Consider the following 22,398-nt stretch of genomic DNA (forward strand, 5'->3'; position numbering starts at 1 on the left):
GTGGTAGAGTGCTAGCCTTGAGCAAAAGAAGCTCAGGGACAATGCCCTGGCCCTAAGTTCAAGTCTCAGGACTGGCAAAAAAAATTGTTCGATACCAATATATGATGACAATAAAATTGGGGGTCTATGTTCTCAGAACAAAGTAAGGTGCTCTATTTTGTTTTATGACTTGTATTTGGTAACTCAAATTCCATTCTCCTTAGTAGAAAGGCTTTCTGAAGAAGTTATGTTAAATTAAAAAATCACTTTATTTGAAAGCCAGCCAAAAAGTTGTTTATTGAACGGAGACATCTGAAAGAAGTTTTTGATCAATGAAAACTAGGAGAAGGATTAGAAAACATCAGAAGGATGGAAGAAAGACAATGTAATTTCTGTGTGATGTATTCTGGTAATTTTTCATTTTCTCCATACCTAAGTGAAAGAAAGAGAAATATGAAAACATAACTCAGTTCTAAGAGTATTAAAAATACACATTTTAAAGAATTCTTCAGTGGTACAGGCACTTCAAGAAAAACAATACAACTATTTATGAGTAGATACCTATATGAAATGAAGCATACCTAATTTCTTTCTTTTTGGTTAGTAATGACAGTGCCTGAGCACTGTCCCTGAGCTTTCTCAGTTAAAGCTAGTGCTCTCCTTCTGTGAGCCACAGCTCCACTTCTGGTTTTCCAGTGTTCAATTAAGAGATAAGAGTAGAGTCTCATGGACTTTTCTGCTTGGGCTGGCTTTGAACCATGATCCTTAACATTTTAGCCCCTCAAGTAGCTATGATTACAGGTACAAACCTCTAAACAAATGTAAATAACAAAATTTTATATTAGAAAGATTTTAGTTTTAAAGTTGTAAATGGATTTATTGAAATCACTTCTAGGGGCTGGGAATATGGCCTAGTGGCAAGAGTACTTGCCTCCTACACGTGAAGCTCTTGGTTTGATTCCCCAGCACCACATATATGGAAAACGGACAGAAGGGGCGCTGTGGCTCATGTGGCAGAGTGCTAGCCTTGAGCGGGAAGAAGCCAGGGGCAGTGCTCAGGCCCTGAGTCCAAGGCCCAGGACTGGCAAAAAAAAAAAAAAAAAAAGAAAGAAAGAGATCACTTCTATTAAATGTTAATGTTTCAGAAAGTAAAATATCAGACCTGTGAACATAGGTTCTACCCACTTTATACTACCAAGCCTCACTATAGGAGTACTTCTTAGGGATAGTACTGCATATACATGCCATGTAACAAAAGGCTTCTCCTACAATGGGTACTTCTCATTAAGTAGCGTGCTTATGTTGGCATTGACAATATCCTATACTTCTTTTTACTAAGCTAAGATTTAAATATGGAAACCTAATTAGTATTCATTTGTGCTATGCTAGATTCCTTTAAGCATCATGCCTGGCACATATTCATATAAAATAAAAAATAAAACTGTCCCTTGATAGTCTCAGTGGACTGGTTCCAAAATCTAAGGATGCTCAAATGTCTTACATATGCATATTGATAGCATACAATCCACTTACATCCCCCAATATACTCTTGTCTACTCCTTTTTCCTTTTGTTTTTGATGTACTGCGATCGATCTCAGGCCTCTTGCATATGGGAGGCAAGCCTGAGCTTTACTTCTAGGCTTCCCACATTTTATATTTTATTGGTGAGCTTTGTACATGATAGACAAGTACTCTCCTATTTGAGTTATACTCCCAGCTCTTTCCTGAGACAAGGTCTTGCCACTCCCTTTGTCTCAGTTGGCCTCAAACATTCATAATCCTCCTACCTATATCATGAAGCCCTGTTCTTTTCTTATACTTAAATGTTCTTTTAGGTTACTTATAATTTAAGTCTTAAGTACTTGTATTATTTGTGAATAACAAGGAGAAAATTCTGTACCTAATTCAACATCATTTTTTTTTCAAAAATGTGGAATGTAAATGTGAAAGGTGGAATGTACATGGAGGGTGACTGTTCATATTCAAAAGTCTGTCTATTTATTTCAAGGAAAATCAGTCCAAGCTATCTCATTAAATAGATTACTTGTTTCTTTGTTAGATGTACTGCACTTAGAAGCCCATTTTGAAAGGCCAACCTCCTCAGGCTATGGAGTCATAAGGATATGAGGAATTTAACCATTCAAGTGCCTCATGGAAAGATTATTTAGACCAACTGCTGTGCATTAATATAAATAACCAGTAAGCAATCATAAAAGACACATTTAAAAGGTAGAGCTATGAAGAATAATGACAGGGCTGGGGATATAGCCTAGTGGCAAGAGTGCCTGCCTCGGATACATGAGGCCCTAGGTTCGATTCCCTAGCACCACATATACAGAAAACAGCCAGAAGCGGCTCTGTGGCTCAAGTGGCAGAGTGCTAGCCTTGAGCGGGAAGAAGCCAGGGGCAGTGCTCAGACCCTGAGTCCAAGGCCCAGGACTGGCCAAAAAAAAAAAAAAAAAAAAGAATAATGACGTTTTAAAGAATATAACTATCAAACAAAGACAATGCGGAGCACAGGTGACTCATGCCTGTCTGTAATCCTAGCTATTCTTGAGGCTGAGATGTGAGAACCATGGTTTGATGATTCCAGCCCAGGCAAGAAAGTCTATGAGACTCCTATCTCCAATTAACCATAAGAAAACCAGAAGTGGTGCTACAGCTCAAAGTGGTAGAGCCTTTAGCAGAGGAAAAAAAAACAACAAAAAAATACCTCAGGGATAGTGACAAGGCCACGAGTTCAAGCTCCATGACAAAATACAAAAACAAGGACAGTGGTTTTATTAACCATTTATATTAACAAAGAGCAAAATTACAGGAAAAGGTTGCATTTCAATCAACATTTAAAGAACTTACCTAGGGGCTGGGAATATGGCCTAGTGGCAAGAGTGCTTACCTCGTATATGGGAAGCCCTGGCTTCAATTCTCTAGCACCACATATATAGAAAATGGCCAGAAGTGGTGCTATGGCTCAAGTGGCAGAATGCTAGCCTTGAGCAAAAAAAAAAAAAAAAGAAGCAGGGACAGTGGGACAATGCTCAGGCCCTGAGTCCAAGGCCCAGGACTGGCAAAAAAAAAAAAAGAACTTACCTAGTTGTTAGACCATTTGGTGACGTGTAACTGATAGAAGATACTCCTGCTTGGACAACCAACTGTGACCCATCATTAAACTGAACCCACACAGCTCCACTAGTTAACTAGAAAAATAAGACATACAAAATGACTACACAGTAGATATTTCATTTTCTTAAAAGGTACTCATATAGTTACTGTCACTCAATCATTCATGGTCCAAGCTGCACTAGCCTGAGTATTGGGATTACAGGTGTGCACCACCATGCCCTGTCCTCTACATAGCTTTTAAATAATTATCCAAGCAGAGCTGAAGGTGGAGAATTTTGAGTTCCAGACCAACCTGGGCTATATGGTGAGTTCCAGGCTAACCTGGACTTCATAGCCTATCTCAAATAAAATGCAGACAACAAAATAAACGTCTAAGTTCCATAAATAAAAATTTAGGAGTGTAATGGTCTTGGCACTGAAACTGTCTTTTCCAGATTATTCCTTAATTTTATGTTTTGGGTGTTTTTTTTTCCTTTTTCTTTTTTTTTGCCTGTCCTGGGGCTATATATGGTGTTGAGGAATCGAAACCCAGAGATTCATGTATACAAGGCAAGCACTCTACCACTAGGCCACAGTCCCAGCCCTATTCCTTAATTTTATTGCTGCTTCTTGTTCTCTCTCAGCTTGCTTGCTCCCCCCTGTTACTGCATTTTTACTTAAACCATGCTTCCAGTCCTCATAGTCTGACCTAGAATAGCAATCCTCCAGTTCTCAGTCTCCTGAGTAGATAGGCCACCCAGCTAGATCATTCCTTCAACAGCTAAGGCTAATATTTAAATGATCCTAAGTGAACCCTGCTTCCCCCCTAATATCCATTAGGTTATCTGAGCAGTATTTTCTTTTTGTCTCACATAGTATTTCTCATCAAGAAGGGTCTCAGGAAACAGCAAAAACAATACTTTGTTAGGTCTCAAGCATTTATGTCCTGAATGAGAATGGTGTAATTTAGCCTTTGAAACTTCTTTTAGTCATTAATATTTACTACTGCATTCCAAACATGAAGACAAAGTACACAGGAAAAAAACACAAGTACACAGTTCAGAGACCAAAGTGTACAATAGATTGCCTACTTACAAGTACTGAGAGACAGGGTAAAACTACCATGATGAGCCATAATTTTACCTTCTTCGGGGGGAGGGCTGGGTGGTGGTTGATTGTGGGGCTTGAACTCAGGGCCTGAGCACTACCCCGAGCCTCTTTGTGTTCACGGGTAGCACTCTACCACTTGAGCCTCAGCGCCCCCTCTGGTTTTCTGGAGGTTAATTGGATATAAGAGTCTCATGGACTTTCCTGCCTGGGGTGGCTTTGATCTCAGCACTCTGAGTAGCTAGGATTGATTACAGGTGAGAGCTATTGGTGCCCAGTTTGCCTTAATTTTTTATGCTTGTTTTTTTTTTTTTTGCCAGCCCCGGGGCTTGAACTCAGGGCCTGAGCACTGTCCCTGTTTTCTTTTGCTCAAGGCTAAAACTCTGCCACTTGAGCCACAGCATCACTTCTGGCTTTTTCTATATACTTGGTGCTGAGGAATGGAACCCAGGGCTTCATGTTTACGAGACCAGCACTTTACCACTAGGCCATATTCCCAGCCCCTGCCTTAAGTTTTTACCAGTCCTGGGGCTTGGACTCAGGGCCTGAGCACTGTCCCTGGCTTCTTTTTTTGTTCAAGGCTAGCACTCTACCACTTGAGCCACAGTGCCACTTCCGGCTTTTTCTATATACGTGGTGCTGAGGAATCGAACCTAGGGCTTCATGTATACAAGGGCGAACACTTTACCACTAGGCCATATTCCCGGCCCTGCCTTAATTTTTTAATACAATTTTTTCCTTATTTTTCCAAATGAAAGTTACTAATTGTAAAGGAAACAAATAATTTACATTGCTCTGGACAGTGTCTCCACTCTTCAAATTATCATGACCTCTGATTGTTTTTCTTTTGTGGGGCTTGAACTTAAGGGCCCTGCATTCTCACTTTGTTTCTTTACTTAAGGCTAGCACTTTAATCATTTTAGCCACCCGGTCACTTCTGGCTTTTTGCTAGTTAATTGGCTACAAGAGACTTTCAGTTTGACTGGGCAAGAGTTCAAGCCCCAGGACGAGCAAGGAAAAAAAAAACAACAAAAAAATCTGTCAGCTCAAGCTGTCTATAAACCTCTGGTTCACAGATCTCAGCCTCCTAAGTAGCTGAGATTCAAGCTTTTTGCTGATTGATTGGATATAAGACTCAGATTTCTCAGCACTGGCTGGCTTCGAACTTCTTATTCAGCTAAGATTCAATTATTTTATTTTTTTTTTACCTCTAACTTTATTTTATTTATTTATTTATTTATTTTTGGCCAGTCCTGGGCCTTGGACTCAGGGCCTGAGCACTGTCCCTGGCTTCCTTTTTGCTCAAGGCTAGCACTCTGCCACTTGAGCCACAGCGCCACTTCTGGCCGTTTTCTGTATATGTGGTGCTGGGGAATCGAACCCAGGGCCTCATGTATACAAGGCAAGCTCTCTTGCCACTAGGCCATATCTCCAGCCCTACCTCTAACTTTATACATATATTATTGTTTTAATGACATTACCAATGTAAAAAAGTGTAAAACTGGCCAGGCACTGGTGGTTCATGTCTGTAATCCTAGCTAACCCAAGAGGCTGAGATCTGAGGATTGAGGTTCAAAGCCAGTCTGGACAGGAAAGTCTGTGAGACTCTTCTAGTTAACCCACCAGAAAATCTGAAGTGGTACTGTGGCTCAAGTGGTAGAGGTTAGCCTTGAGCTCTTCTGAAGAGCTCAGGGGCAGTGCCCAGGCCCAGAGTTCAAGCCCCACGACCCCTCCTCCCCCCAAAAGTTAAAAACTTCCTCATAGACCAATTATTAAAATAGTTTACATTTTCAGATAACTGGCTTATCAGCAGAAACCAATTGAAATTGATACTGAGAAAATTCACTTCCCTAGAAACTTCTTACCTGTGTAGCCCAACCAACATTTTTTACAAAAACAGATTTCAAAAGTTGTGCTGATTTCGGAAGACAATCTTTTAGGCTATTAGAAGAGATGCTTGTTTCTGAAGGTGTAGCTTTATGGCCAGGTCTTTCCACTGTAACTATCTACAAAGGACAGGAAAACATTCTTACTGATTTTTATAAGCCAATGTCATCAAAAGTGGAAAGTCATTGAATTTTCATTACTCTAAAGCTAACTTTTTCTTGGTACAAGTCCTAGGGCTTGAACTCAGGGCCTGGGTGCTATCCCTGAGCTCTTTTTACATAAGGCTAGTGCTCTACCACTTGAGCCACAGCAGTACTTCTGACTTTTTGGTGATTAACTGGAGATGAAAGTGTCCTAGAGCTGGTGCTGGTGGCTCACGCCTGTAATCTTAGCAACTCAGGAGGCTGAGACCTGAGGATTGAGTTTCAAAGCCAGCTAGGGCAAGAAAGTCCATGAGATTCTTATCTCCAATTAACCACTAGAAAACCAGAAGTGGTGCTATGGCTCAACTGGTAGAACACTGGAGTTGAGTTGAAGAGCTCAAGGACAGTGCCCAGGTCCAGAGTTCAAGCCCTACAAAAAAAAAAAAGAATTAAGTGTCATGGATTTTCCTGCCCCACATGACTTCAAACCACAATCTTATCTTAGCTTCCTAAGATTGCAGACATGAGCCACTGGTGCCTGACTTAAACTGTTAGGAAGTGGGTTTTGGTTCAGGTGATAGAGAGCATCAGCCTTGAGCAGAAAAAGCCAAATAAAAGCATGAGGCCCCAAGTTCAAGCTCCTGTTCTAGCACCTTAGATAGAAGATGATATATATAGATACATAAGATAAATAAAAGAAGAATAAACTTTTAGGGGCTGGGAATGTGGCTGAGTGGTAGAGTGCTTGCCTAGTATGCATGAAGCCCTGGGTTTGATTTCTCAGTACCACATAAACAAAAAATGCCAGAAAGTGGCACTATGGCTGCTCAAGTGGTGAAGTGCCAGCCCTGAGCAAAAGAAGCTCAGGGACAATGCCCAAGCCCTGAATTGAAGCCCCAAGACTGGTCCAAATAAAAAACAAAACAATTATAAACTTTTAAATAAAAAATTACAAAATTAAGATACCAACCGAATTGTTAAAAATAAGGAAAATACAAAGACAAATCACATATGTGATGCTTTTTGGTAGATGTCTTTTTTTTCTCCCAAGGAATTTTTTCATTGCTACAGATGAAAATACATATTTGGTTATGTATATAACCACATCCCTACCTAATAGAGCTCTTCTAAATTTTTATATATTTTTTTCCTTTTTTGGCCAGTCTTGGGGCTTGGACTCGGGCCTGAGCACTGCCCTGGCTTATTTTTGCTCAATGCTCTGCCACTTGAGCCACAGCGCCACTTCTGGCCGTTTTCTGTATATATGGTACTGGGAAATTGGACCCAAGCACTCTTGCTACTAGGCCTTATTCCCAGCCCCAGCACTCTACCACTTGAGCCACAACACCACTTGCGGCTTTTTATGTGTGTGTGGTGCTGAGGAATCAAACCCAGGGCTTCATGCATGCTAGGTAAGCACTCTACCACTAAGCCACATTCCCAGCCCCCATAGTTTCATATCTCTTTATCTTCCCCCTAATTTATTGACTGTGGTTGTAGGGATGGAATCCATAATGTTACACTTGTAAATAAGTGGGGTGCCATAGAGCTATATTTCCCCAATGTCAGATTCTAATTTACTAAGTGTCAAGCAATCACTAATGGTTTAAAGTTCAGAAATGATATATTTACTTACAGATGGGTTAAGTATTGGCCCTTGTGTTGGAGAAGTAGCACGATTCACGATCAATTTATTCAAAGTTGGTCTATCCCTCATTGAGTAGTTGGCATCCACAGGAGGGGGTGATAAGGCCTTAGGTGAACTAGTACTACCTGGTTTTCTGAAAGAAAAAAGAAATGTCCAAATATAATTCGTTAAAACTTTCCACAGAAAGCAAACAGGAATATTTATAATGCAAACACTCAATTCTTAAGAATTACACATATCTTCGACATTTTAGACAGGTGTTCACAACTGTCAAATATTTACCTTCCTACAATTATTGGGAAAAAACAAGCACTCCTACTTTTCTTTTCTTCTTCTGAAATTATAGATTCCAGTGCTAAACAAATATGATGACCCTATTTCAAAAGAAAAGTGCTGTCAGTATTTTACTTATTTAACTTGTAATCACTTTTAATTTCAGTAGGCAGATACCTCATTAGCATGATCCATATATATATTTATTTCTTCTTTTAAGGTGTTAGCTTCGTCTCCATTCTTCAAACTGTAAGATCTCCCAGTCTTTTCAATCACTTGAATTGAATCTTCTGTTTTGTGTATTTTTGTTCCTAAAAAATAAGAACTATTATAATTTCTTCCAACATTCCGGCTCTATGATCCAGGTATAATTTATATTCATTTACTGATCATTTAATAAAATTAGACTCTCAAGATATCTGAATATATAGGCCACCCATTTTCCTGTGGCACTTATCTGCTCTTACCAACATTTGTATATTAAAAAATAATCACTGCTCTCATAGAAAAATGTAACTTAAAGACAGCCATCAGGCTTTGTGTGCTGCGTGATATTTATGGATGAGTATCTACTGAGATTCATGATTTAAAAGTACCTCATTATAGCCAAGCAGTGGTGGCTCACGCCTATAATCCTAGCTAATCAGGAGGCTGAGATCTGAGGATCACAGTTTGAAGCCAGCCCAGGCAGAAAAGTTCATGAGATTAGTATCTCCAGTAAGCTACTCAAAACAAACAAACAAACGTTCAAACCCTGGAAGTGGCACTGTTGTTCAAGTGGTAGAATGCTAGCCTTGAGCACAAAGAAGCTCAGGGACAGCATCCAGGCCCTAAGTTCAAGCCCCAGGACCGGCCAAAAAGAGAAAAGTACATCATTTTTGTAGAATATCTAGAGTGTGATATTCTCTATTACAAACTATGCTTGCTTTCTATTTTGCCACATTTATAGCTGTCATAATTTCATACCAATTTGAGTTTCTAGTAAGAAAGATACTATTTATTTTGCACAATTTTTACACCGTCAATCTGTATTCAGAGCTAGATTGGGAAAGTGGACTATACATATATACATATTATAGGAGTTATGTATTTAAGTAAATTTTGTTTAAAATATCCTAACATAGTATACTTGCTGTATAATTTATATATGGAGACTGTATATGCACTATATATTTTATATGTATATAAAATGTATATTACATAGTTCATATATGTATACAAACACACCTTGCAAATTTTGTTATGAATTTTTAAATATATATATACAAGTACTACATTACAAACAAAAAGGAAAAAAATACCATTTCTAGGTAGTACTTACCATCATAAAACCAAACTTCAAAATCAGCACCAGGAGAATTCTCCATCAAAATACATTTAGCATATCTTGTAAAGTAAGTGATTTTGGGAGTCTTAGATCGTACAAGTTGTACAAATCTGGAAGCATATTGGTATTTTCGCCAGTATTTTTCTAAGGGGAAAAATTACCTAATATTAAAGAAGTAAATATTGATTTGACACATAGTTTTACCTATATATTCTTACCTATTTGATTTCTTTCTCTCTCTCTCTCTTATTTTTTTGCCAGTCCTGGGCCTTGGATTCAGGGCCTGAGCACTGTCCCTGGCTTTTTTTTTTTTTTTTCCTCAAGGCTAGCACTCTACCTCTTGAGCTACAGCACCCACTTCTGTCTCTTTCTGTTTATGTGGTGCTGAGGACTCAAACCCAGGGCTTCATTCATGCAAGGCAAGCACTCCTCTGATAAGCCATATTCCCAGCCCCGAGAAACTCTTCATCTCCAATTAACCACCAAGAAACTGGAAGTAGAGTTATGGCTCAAAGTGCTTGAATTTTAGACTTGAGCCTCAAGTTTAAGCCCCACAACCAACAACAACAAAATTTACATACCTGGTAAATTGTCAAAGCTATATCTACTAATGTTGTCAGTAGGTGAAGGAGGTCTATCAATAAGAGGAAAGTCTTTTCCATCATTTGGATAATAAACAGTGACCTGTAAAAGTTTTTCAAGATCTTTAATTGTACATTTTAACAGTATATCATTAAGAGTATTACACTGTTACCAAAAATATATAGGGCTCAAACATAATACTGACATTAATTTTAGAAAGATTCTTTATTCTTTAATTCTTTTTTTTTTTTTTTTGCCAGTCCTGGGGCTTGGACTCAGGGCCTGAGCACTGTCCCTGGCTTCTTTTTGCTCAAGGATAGCACTCTGCCACTTGAGCCACAGCGCCACTTCTGGCCATTTTCTGTATATGTGGTGCTGGAGAATCGAACCCAGGGCCTCATGTATATGAGGCAGGCACTCTTGCCACTAGGCCATATTCCCAGCCCTATTCTTTAATTCTTAAAAAACATAACCAAAGCTTATTACCAAAGCCTCATGTATAGAGGCAAGGTCTCTACACCTATACTATATGCTTTTTTTTTTCTTTTTTGCCACTAGTAAGGCTTAAACTCAGGGCTTCCATTGCTTGCTTTTAGTCTAATTCTTGAGTCATGCCTCCAGTTTGGCACTTGCTGGTTGTTTTGGCAACAAAATTTTTCAGACATTTCTACCTGGTCTGGCTTCAAATTGAAAGCCTCTGGATTTCAGCCTCCAGAGTATGCAGAATTACAGGCACAAGCTACAGACGTTTCACTTCTCTTAAAGGTCTTAAAGCTACACTATTTAAATTAATATGCTTAGTATGGTATTCAATTTTTGAACTCCAAAGATAACCATATTAAAATACTGATACTGAAAGGTAAACTGGAATGCTAAATAAGATCATAAAATAAATACATACCATAGTCCCATCACTGGATATTTGAAGAACTTCTTTCACATATTCTTCAGATGTACACTCCTTTAGTAGTTCCACACACACCTCCTCAGAATCAAGTATGCTCACCTAAAGAAATAACCAAAAAAATACTTTAAAATTATCTTATTTATTAGGACATCTCTGACACCCATGATAACTTAAAAGTACTTAACCATAACAAACAAATGTCAAAGTCAAAACTGAGTAGCTGTTTCAGTTTAACAGTTGAGACAGGAGGTAAATTTGAGCACATATGAGCCAGAAGGTAGATAGGTAAAGCTGTATAATGAAGTGTGAAATGATATCCAACAAGGAAACTGAAAACAGAAGGTAGGGTGGAGAATAAGGACTTAAAAAAGACAATAGAAAGCCAGACAAAGGCAAGATGGATGAAATGGGAAAGAACAGAAAATTAATTTGTAAAGGAAAAAAATCATTCCTACTTCATACAATTTTAAAATTCTAAACATAAACATACAAATTAAACTTTGAATTTTAGTTGTTAAAAATTTACTTTTTTTTTTTTTGGTTGGTTGGGGGGGCGGGGATTGAACTCTGGGCCTGGGTGCTGTTCCTGAGCTCTTCAACTCAAAGCTAGAGATTTACTTGAGCCACAATGCCACTTCCATTTTTCCAGTGGTTATTGGAGATAGAGTCTCACGCCCAGGCTGGAATTGAACTGCATTCCTCAAATCTCAGCCTCCTGAGTAGCTAGGACTACAGGCATAAGCCACTGACACACAGCCTTAAATTTATAATTTAACTTTTTAACTGGAGGTTGAAATAAAGGCAAAGTTAAAAATTAAAGCAAGCAATTACCAATTCACTGATCAAAACTATGAATAAAATTAAATACAATATTTTGTCACCATCATTTAAAATGTTTTTCAGTCAAACATTTTTTAAATGTCATAATTTAAAATTCAAAACTTCATAAAAAGTATCAATTCACTATTTGGGGGGGGGGCCAGGGGGTGCTGGTCCTGAGTTTGAACTCAGGGCCTGGGCAGTGAATGTCCCTGAGCTTTTTTGCTGAACATTATCACTCTACCACTTGAGCTATACTTTTTGGTGGTTAATTGGAGATGAAGGGCTGGGAATGTGGCTTAGTGGAAGAGTGCTTGCCCAGCAATCTGAGGCCCTGGGTTCCATTCCTCAGTACCATATAAACAAAAATAAATAAATAAAGCAATTGTTTTAGAAGTGGAGCTGTGGCTCAAAGTGGTAAAGAGCTAGCCTTGAGCAAAAGAGCTCTGAGTTCAAGCTACACAACTGACCCCCCCCCCAAAAAAAAAAATTGGAGATGATTCTTATGGACTTGTGGGCTAGCTTTGAACTGTGATCATCAGATTCAGATCTCAGCCTCCTGAATATAGCTAGGATTACAGGTGTGAGCCACCAGTGCCTGGTTGCTCAATTCACCATCCTTACAAAGCTAAAGGGAACAACTAGGTCCTAGTGCACACCTGTAATCCCGACCCTTGAGAGATTGAAGTACGACAGCCAAAAGTTCAAAAGCTAGACTTGTCTACACAACAGAAGCCCTGTCTCAAAACAAAAACAGCAACAAAGAACAAAAAAACCAAAAAGCTAGAGGGAAAAAAAGAGCTATTTTCCCATGAATAGTCAATCTTTTTTCTCTTTAAGTTTAGAGTTTGGTCTAGTGGTAGAGTGCTTGCCTAGCAAGCATGAAGCCCTGGAGTTTGATTCTTCATCACCACATATATAGAAAAAAGCCGGAAGTGGTGCTGTGGCTCAAGTGGTAGAGTGCTAGCCTTGAGCAAAAGGAGCTCAAGGACAGTGCCAAGGCCCTGAGTTAAAGCCCCAGGACTGGGAAAAAAAAAAAAAAAGTTTATCATGTACATTCTCTACAATCAAGTGATTAAAAGTTATTTCATTCGTAAGAACTAAATTATAAGAAATATATCAAACAGTAACTTAAAAAGAGACATACCACAGCCTTTTTGGTTTTTTGTCTGATTGGTTTTAACCTGTGAGCAATCAAAGGAGCTGTAATGCTTCGTAATGTACGTTTTTGACACCCCAAAGTTGACTCCATACCCCTAGTCTTGCTTTGTTCAGGGGTATCTAAGCCAAAAATAGGTTCTTGCTGAATTATCTCAGGTTTACTGTGAAGTGCAGTCATGTATTTCATAGTGTTCAGCTGTTTTACAGGATGTGCATTTTCACAAGTATTTTCACAAGTCCAAGCATTTCTTGATGTGTCTTGCCAATCTGGATATCCCTGGTGATCCTGGTGTGGGCTAATGCTACCGTGCTCAGTAGTTTCTCTTAAGTGAGCTATAATACACAGTGAAAAAAGCGTTTTAGTAACTGGAAAGAGACATAAATGTGCTGACCATATCACTAAGAAAAAATATAGTACCAAAGTATGAGCCTATTTGTATCCAGAACTTTTTCTAAATCAGTAGGTTATATTTTTCTGGCCAAAGGGAAGAAAGTATGTAATTGCAATAGTTAACTCTGACAGCTATATTAATTTGTTTCACTATAGTAACCATTACATACATAATTATATATGCACATATATATACATATACATGTATGTATATGAGATGAAATTTTCAATTAAGGTAAAAACTATAGTCACCTATTCTAAAGCAAAGCAATGTTTTAACAAAAGCAGATTTGAGAAGAGTCTCAGATAATCACTGTATATATGAAAAATATATACATTTATTCCCTTATGCTCAGGTCTGTCTAATCCATCTTTATCTAGAAAAAGGGGTATATAAAAGCAACACGGGAAGTGGCGCTATGGCTCAAGTGGCAGACCAGCAGCCTTGAGCTCAAGAGCTCAGGGACAGTGTCCAAGCCCAGAGTTCAAGCCCCACAGCTGATCAAAAAAACAAAACAAAAACAAAGCAACACAATGGGGGCTAGGAATGTGGCTTAGTAGCATGAAGCCCTAGCATGCCCAAAGCACCACATAAACAAAAAAAGCCGTAAGTGGTGCTGTGGCTCAAAGGTAGAGTGTTAGCCTTGAGCAGAAGAAGCCAGGGACAGTGCTCAAGCCCCGAGTCCAAGACCCAGGAATGGCAAAAAAAAAAAAGTGCAACACTATATTAATAATTTTAATGGTATTAATATTTAATATTACACATGTACTTATACCAATATTTTAAGAAGTTCTTATATTTTTTTGCAAAGTTTTAGAGTCCATACAACTACTACTCTAAAAGTCTTTAAACAAGTAGATTACCTGAAAATTTTCAATTATTAATCTCCACGTCTGCATCATTTTCTTACATGATTTTTTAAGGGTTTCTCAATAAATAAATAAAAGCATTTTGTCTCAAGTAAAATATTTTAAAAGTAAAAGAATACTTCTATACTGTTATCTCAAAATTCACACTGCCAAATGGAAATACTTGTAAACACAAGTGTATGATTATGTACATGGCAAAAACAAAGAAATTACCTCCAACAGGTATACACGAAAAAGAGTAATTCCCTTTTAGGTATCTGAAGATCATATCAATTTCTTTTTTAAAAAGAGTAGACTTGAGACCACTTAACAGTTCTGCTTAAATTACAGCCTCATTATGGACTCTTTGTCAGTAAAGTAATATAACACTTGGTAAAAAATTATCTCCTCCTCTCCATATGGTTTTTTTTTCTTTTCCCATCATTATTTTGCAGTTCACCTTCTGTGAATGTTATTTTTGCTAAGTAGGACTATTAACACTCTATCTATAATGACTTGGGTGACAGATGCTTTAAAATGTTGTAGTAGCTGTTTACTTTGGTGAGAAGTGTCAGACTACAATGTCTATATCAGCTTCGAGCTAAAATAAGGCAAATCATGTCTAAAATATTTTGGAGACACTGGCAGTAGATGCTCATGATAGGGAAGCTGTAAGAGCAAACGGCTCCAAAGTAAAACTCCTGTGTCTTAGAATTCTAGCTTCTCTATTGAATGGTTGTGTAGCACCTATAAACAGATTCTATGCACAATGTCTTCATCTGAAAATTAGGATAATAATGCTATCTTCCTCAATTTTTTATTTGAATTTAGTGAATTCATCACGTATGTTGAGTACAGATAGTAGCTAACTTAAATGTTCTAAATATGCACTATTGTTGTTGCAATATAGCTTTTTTGAAATTTACTGAAAATGTTTTCATAAGAAATACAAATAGAAATCTGTCATAGTCAGTAAGGTTCCAGATCACTAATTCTCCATTAAAAACTCACCATTTACTTGCAGATTCCCAAACCACTGTTGCACCATTTCCATCTGAGATGTCTGGTCTAATGGAAAGGGAGTTTTTCCTAAACAAAGATGATTAGAGCTAAAGGAGGGAACAACAACAAAAAAAATCCCATTAACTAATAAATCATCAGGCAACTTTCTATTTTGTGGGGGAGGGAGGCTGTGCTAAGATAAAAGCCAGGGTTGCTATTCAGCCCTCATGCAACTTTTTCAAGTAGATACACTAAGAGAAAGATTTGAATACCTGGAAACTTCAAAATTACTGTAGAAAAGTATTAAACTATTTCTAAAAATACTAAAACGTCATACTGCTTTTATACAGCTTACTTCCCTTTTACATTTCAAGCATAAAAGCTAAAACAGGATTAGAGAAATAATTTTGATTAAAACAAAAAAAAAAAAAACGGTTTTCAAGGTAAAAGCAGTCAGTACCATGGTTTATCTTCTCTCAAGACAAAGCATTTATCATCAGGCAGGGGTGGAGAACCTTTTCTCTGCAAAGGACCATTTGGACACTTATAACAACATTCATGGACCTAGATTGACTGAATGTCTTTGAGAACAGCTACTAGATTTACTGGTTTTCAAATCTGGCTGGCAGCTGCTTTGGCAGGGCCTGATCAAGTGATTTCAAGGGCCTTATAAAGGCCATGGGCATTTGTACTACCATGTTTATCGCGGCACAATTCACAATAGCTAAAATATGGAAACAACCCAGATGCCCCTCCACAGACGAATGGATCCAAAAAATATGGTACTTATACACAATGGAATACTACATAGCGATTAGGAATGGTGAAATATTGTTATTTGCAGGGAAATGGTCGGAACTCGAACAAATAATGTTGAGTGAGACAAGCCTAGAACACAGAAAACAAAGGGGCATGATCTCCCTGATATATGACTGTTAACAAAGGGAGACGGAGAGACAGTAGAGACCAAGTCTGTGAATACTGTATATGTTCTTGATACATTGTATATTGCATATATGTCAACCTGACCTAGACAAGGGATAGAAAAACAGGTTGTAAGATATCATAAGAAATGTACACACTGCCCTACTATGTAACTGTACCCTCTTTGCACAACACCTTGTAAAAAAATTTATGTCCAATTAATAAAAAAAAAATAAATAAAAAAAAAATAAAGGCCATGGGAACAATGTTCCCCACCCCCACTAGTCTGCAGTTTTTAGAGTACTTCAGGGATCCAATTTTAACTATAGTGTATCAATGGAAACTTGCTCCATTTAAAATGAAAAAGTTAAAATTTCCAAAAATTAAACACATTCTATAACGACATTTTTTTGCCTTGCTAGGGGAAAGGGTTGATAGTTATATTATAACTACAATCCAAATTGAATTCACTGGCTTCAAACTCTGACTTCCTAGTACTGGAATTATAGGTGTATGCCACCATATCCAGCTACACTTAAAAACAAAAAAACCTGATCTGCTGGAAATCAGAGGCTTATGCCTAAAATCCTAGCTATGCTGGACACAGAAATTGGGAAGACTGTGGCTTGAGGCAAGTCTAGTCAGAAAGTTCATGAGATACTGCCTCCCCCTGCCCGACGCCCCCCCCCCCCCACACCTCAAGAGGCTGAGCATGGTGGAATGCACCTGTCACTCAAGCTTGTTATAAATAGAAATGCATTCCAGACTAGCCTAGAAAAAGCATGATCTGATCACCAAAATAATCAGAGCAGCCACACAACAGGCTAATTAATGACTGCAATCCTAGCTACTCAGGAGGCTAAGATCTAAGGATCATGGTTCCAAGTGGCTTGACAACAAAGTTCATGAGACTCTTATCTCCAATAGCCCAGCCAAAAGCCAGGAAGTGGAGGTGTAGCACCAGTGGTAGAGTACCAACCTTGAGCAAAAAAGTTAAGGAAAAGCTCAAGGCTGAGATCGAGTCCAATACTGACACATTCATACACATAAAATAAGAAGGTCAAAGACGAACACTGGTGACCAATACCTGTTACCCTAGATATTTGGGAGGCTGAGATGTAGATTAAAGTGAGGCCAACTCAGGTAGACAGACTCTACCTCCAAAATAACAAAAAATCAGGGAAGGAAGTGTCCCCTAAGCGGCAAAGCACTTGAATTGTGAGGCCCTAACCTCTAATCCCAGTAGCACAGAAAAGAGTAAAAAGGGCTGGATGCATAACTCAAGCAGTTGAGTACCTTCTTGGCACAGTTCAAACACCAGTACCACAAAAATAAAGAGAAAACCTAACAATAATTCAAAAACTATTTTCTACCTCTCATAAAAACTGATACTCATTGCCTGGGGGGACCCCCTAATTTAGATGGCAGCTTCACATTCATGCTAGTACAATGTTTACAGAAAATAAAATACTTCTGGTAGAATTCTTACACTGCTTGGTTGTTATCAGGTCTTTCCAAAGATCCAGAAGTACTGGATGTTTTTTCTTTAAAGAAGTGAAAAACATTGACACCACCGCTTGGTTGTGAGTATCTCTCATTTTCGTCAATTCCTGACCTTTTGGACTTTGAAAGCACTTCTGCTGAGTGACATCTTTCCATCATGTATGTTTTTGCACGAGACTGACTAGAAGTGCTGGATCTATCAGAGGAATGGGCTCGACGAAGGTATCGAGAATGTGGCCTTTCTTCTGCATCATGGATTACTCTTCTTCTTCCACTATTACTGATTTCTTGTTCTTCATTTCCCCACTGGTTACAAAAGCTGCTCCCATCACCTGAAGAAAAGTCACTTGAATGTTTACTTTTTGGAAATATAGCCATTTTATTTGGGAGTGGGTGACCAATCAAAAGTCTTCTTCTGTCAAATAAACTACCACTTACACTGGTACCGGAAGATGCTGTAATTGCAGTAGAAATTGTGGCATGTCCACTATCAATTGAGTCTTCTACAGTTCCTAAATCTTTACTTTTTGCTGAAGAACTTTGGGACATAAAAGGATGATCTAATACTGAAGACAGACTTAAACGATCTGCAGGATTTCTACGAAGTAAGTGGTGAATAAGGTCCTTGGCCTCTTTTGACAAAAAAGTTGGCATTTCATAATCTGCCATTACAACTTTATTTAATGTGTTCTTGACTGTGTCCGTGTCAAAAGGTGGTCTCCCTATAAGTAATGTGTAAAACATACAACCCAAGGACCAAACATCAGACTCAAGTCCATGTGCACTTCGAGTTGCAATTTCTGGCGAGATGTAATTAGGAGTTCCACAAAGTGTATAGTGCTTTTCATGTGGCATTTTCAACTGGGTTGCCAGGCCAAAATCAGCAATCTTGATATTCATATTACGAGTAAGCAAGAGATTAGAAAGTGTGAGGTCCCGGTGTAATATACCATGAGAATGAAGATATAACATTCCTGTAATGATCTGATGCATGAAGTGTCGAGCTATGAGGATGAAAAAAGAGAAGTTATAATTTGGAAACTTTCAGAGATTCAACATTCAGAATACTATGAAACCTAGGTACAAATGCCAAAGAATTACATTAAAATTCAAGTTTACAGAGTTTGTTTGAATACATGATAACAGAACAATGAAACTAGTTGAAACTTCTAAACAGTGGGCAGTGGGATAGTTGAGAATGACAGAGTTATGGTTCATCAGAATACACTGTATGCACACGTGGAACCCCCTTGTAAAACTAAGGTAGACTTAAAAAGAAAAGTATGATATTAAGTACAGGAAAATAGCAGATTACACATTAGATTTATCAACCAAAATACCATTCTGCTGATAATCATAATACCGGATTCTCTTTAAAAGAAAACCAGGTACTGGCTTTAATCTTTGCCATTTGTAACTGATACACTTTCTACATACCATCAAGAAGTTTTTTTTTTTTTTTTTGGGGGGGGGCAGTCCTAGGGCTTGAACTCAGGGCCTAAGCACTGTTCCTGGCTTCTGTGGCTCAAGTGGTAGAGTGCTAACTTTGAGCAAAAAGGAAGCCAGGAACAGTGCTCAGGCCCTGAATTCAGGCCTCAGAACTGGCAAAAAAAAAAAAAAAAAATTAGATGTGATGATGCACTCATACTTTTTCAAAGTTTGTATTTTGAAAAAATATACTTGAATATTTGAAAAGAAGTCTAAACTTAATACATAGTGAATTAGAGAGTAAAATAGGTATAGTAACTATTTGCATGTCAATTGATAAGCTGAGGGAGTTCAGGAAAGTATTCTGTACATTTTCAGTAAAAAATTATTTCAGGGGCTGGGGATATGGCCTAGTGGCAAGAGTGCCTGCCTGGGATACACGAGGCCCTAGGTTCGATTCCCCAGCACCACATATACAGAAAATGGCCAGAAGCGGCACTGTGGCTCAAGTGGCAGAGTGCTAGCCTTGAGCGGGAAGAAGCCAGGGACAGTGCTCAGGCCCTGAGTCCAAGGCCCAGGACTGGCAAAAAAAAAAAAAAAAAAATTATTTCAGTGATTGTACTTGATTTAGAAACTACAGCTATCAATGACACTCTAAAAAGCTTTGCAGACTAGAAAGCATATATATATATATATATATATATATATATACACACACACACATATACACACACAAATGTTTTAACTAACAATGTGTTTTGGGGGAACATAAAAAGGATAACAAATTTCTTGTTTCAGTAACCTGTGAATGATTTATAAAACCTACCAGCTTTTAGGAGGCAAACAGGAATCTCTTTTTCCAGCCTAAAGCATGAATAAAGACTTTTGCAAAATATTATAAAATAGCACTTTTCAAAACCACTCTAAAAGGCAAGGTGTTTATATTACCAAAAAGAAGGAGGGAAGGAGAGAGGGAAAAGAAGAGACAATGAAGCCTACCTTCATTTTCTGAGAAAGGTTTCATTCTGTTCTTTAGGTATCTGTTCATTTCTCCATTATGGCACATTTCTAATACCAGGTACACATAATTGTTGTCTTCAAAATAATTATAAAGCTGAAATGTAAAAGTATAATAAATTATGCAAAAATCTAATCTCAAGCATGGCAGTACATACCTGTAATTCTGGTACTCAGGAGGCTGAGACTAATAGAACTATGATTTTGAAATCAGTTTGAATTACATAGGAAGACTGTATCTCTAAAATCTAAAGTAGTAAAAAATGGTTCATTCTCCTTAGCTACTGTTATAAAACTTGTAACTCACCTCCAAGATAGAAGGATGTTTCAACTGACAATGTATTTTCACTTCATTTTGGACTCGTTGTACCATTCCAGCTTTGTACATGGCTTTCTTATCTATCTAAAAATAGCAGAGAAGTTTAAATGTTGATGATATACTTGTAAATAGAAAGTTGTTAAAAGTCAATACTGAAAATCTAGAAGTAGTGCAAAACAGACTATAGTCTTTTTATACATGTCCTGATCAATTCCCACCTATTTTCTCAGGGCAACAAGAAGCCTGTATGGTAGAATGGACAGTCAGTAAATATGTCATCTGCATTCTAATATACTCTCTCAATTTAAATACTCTGATAACATAATTCTACTAACCATGGGAAGAAAATCCCAACTTAAATCTTAACACAAAAGTCCTCTTACTTTTTCCAACGGGTTTTAATAATTCTTCTCTTGTTCTAAATTGCTAGCGATAGGAATCACCAATCTGTTTATGCTAGGCAAGCACTCTACCTGTAGTTCTATCACTAGGTAGACAACTCTTATGTTTAGTTTATTAGACTGTTTTCTAATAATCAAGACTAGAACTTTGGATTGCCAAACACATCTGTATTATTTTGTTTTTTGTTTTGTTGCCAGTCCTGGGGCTTGGACTCGGGGCCTGAGCACTGTCCCTGGCTTCTTTTTGCTCAAGGATAGCACTATACCTCTTGAGCCAGAGCCATTTCTGGCTTTTTCCATATATGTGGTGCTGAGGAATTGAACACAGGGCTTCATGTATATGAGGCGAGCACTCTACCACTAGGCCATATTCCCAGCCCCAAACACATCTATATTATTAAAAAAAAAATTACTGGGGCTGGGAATGTGGTTTAGTGGTAGAGTGCTTGCCTAGCATGAACGTTAATAAAGTTAAAACTAAACGTTAATAAAGTTAAAACACTTAAGCAAGGTCAAGCTCTCCTCCAGTATTCTCAAGCTTAATTACTGGACCTGGCTCTATTGCCTTTTTTATTCTTCATATTCCAATAAAACAAATGGCTGGTAGAAATCAAGAATTTGTGACATCTGGAACAGCATACCTCCGCACTTCCTTACAAAGTACAGAAGAAACACAGATTAGTGCAGTCTTACCATTTTGATTGCAACTTCCAAACCAGTCTGAATGGACTCGGCTCTGTAGACACCAGCAAATGATCCTTTACCCAGCAGATTTCCAACTTTAAAATCCTAAAAAATTAAACATCAGACATAGGTGATAACGCACGGGATAACGCAGAAAAGAAAGATGGGAAGGGGCTGGGAAAGGACAGTGGGACGAGAGCGACGTGGGACGAGAAGCGGGAATTGCACCTCAATACGGCCGGCGCGCGGGGAGGAGGGCATGCTGGCGCTTCGCGGGGCTCCCAAGCTCCAGGCTGGGTCCCGGGCGGCGCCCTAAGGAAAGAGCTCCGCAGCCTCATCGTCCGCCCCCGCCTCGGTCCCAGAACCCGCCGCAGGTCCCGCCGCGGCTAACCGCCAACCCCGCGGGGAAGGGGGAGGGCGGCCCCGGCGCGGCACCTCCCAGGGCCCGCGCCCCAGAGGCTGGGCCTCCCGGGGCTCCGAGGGGCGGGCCGCTCCGCCCCCGAGCAGCCGGCGGGGCGGCGGCGGACCTCCCGGGCCCCAGGAGCCCCCGCCTCCCGCCCTCCGGCCCCGGCGGGCCTCCCTCGGCCCCCGGCGCTCCCCACCCCCCGGCCTCCGACCCCCCTCAGCCTTCGGTGGCCCGGTCGGTCCTCCCTGGCCCCTTGAGCCCCGAAAACTTTCACCTCGATCTTCTCGCCGATGCAGGTCGCCATCTTCCCAGGCCTCGGCCCGGGCTCGCTCCCTTCGCGCAGCGCCTTCGAGGTAACGCTCCCAGCAGCCAGCCGGTCTTGGCGCCCATCAGGCTCTGCTTTCTAGGCCGCCGCTCCCGGCGACGATGCCGACGCCACCGACAAGTCTCCCTGGCACCTCCCGAGGCCGCGGTGGAACCTCCGCGCCCCCATTTTGAAAATCCCGCTCGAGGCCGACGGAGCCTGGCTGGCGTGACG

At 39.3% G+C, this 22,398-nt stretch overlaps 1 protein-coding gene across 4 annotated transcripts; it reads right to left on the bottom strand.

Annotated features, from left to right (window-relative positions):
* Positions 1-30: 30 nt before the first annotated feature.
* Plk4 (polo like kinase 4) lies at positions 31-22,398 on the bottom strand. 4 transcript variants are annotated; one of them, XM_048333819.1, is made up of 16 exons: positions 22,135-22,398; positions 21,464-21,559; positions 20,358-20,453; positions 20,033-20,147; positions 17,592-18,609; positions 15,188-15,285; positions 12,923-13,269; positions 10,951-11,055; positions 10,049-10,151; positions 9,462-9,611; positions 8,318-8,451; positions 8,150-8,241; positions 7,856-8,000; positions 6,055-6,195; positions 3,071-3,177; positions 31-411 (listed from the first exon to the last, which is right to left on the bottom strand). In XM_048333819.1, exons 1-16 carry the CDS (start codon positions 22,162-22,164, stop codon positions 309-311), a joined length of 2,880 nt encoding a protein of 959 aa, XP_048189776.1. In that variant the 5' UTR covers positions 22,165-22,398; the 3' UTR covers positions 31-308. The 4 variants fall into 4 exon arrangements, with proteins under 4 accessions (XP_048189776.1, XP_048189774.1, XP_048189778.1 ...); XM_048333817.1 differs by lacking the exon at positions 22,135-22,398 and adding an exon at positions 21,683-21,832; XM_048333821.1 differs by lacking the exon at positions 22,135-22,398 and adding an exon at positions 21,683-21,831 and having other exon boundaries at positions 32-411; positions 17,718-18,609.

The sequence above is a fragment of the Perognathus longimembris genome, chromosome 24 (genome assembly GCF_023159225.1).
Source record: "Perognathus longimembris pacificus isolate PPM17 chromosome 24, ASM2315922v1, whole genome shotgun sequence".
NCBI lineage: Eukaryota > Metazoa > Chordata > Mammalia > Rodentia > Heteromyidae > Perognathus > Perognathus longimembris.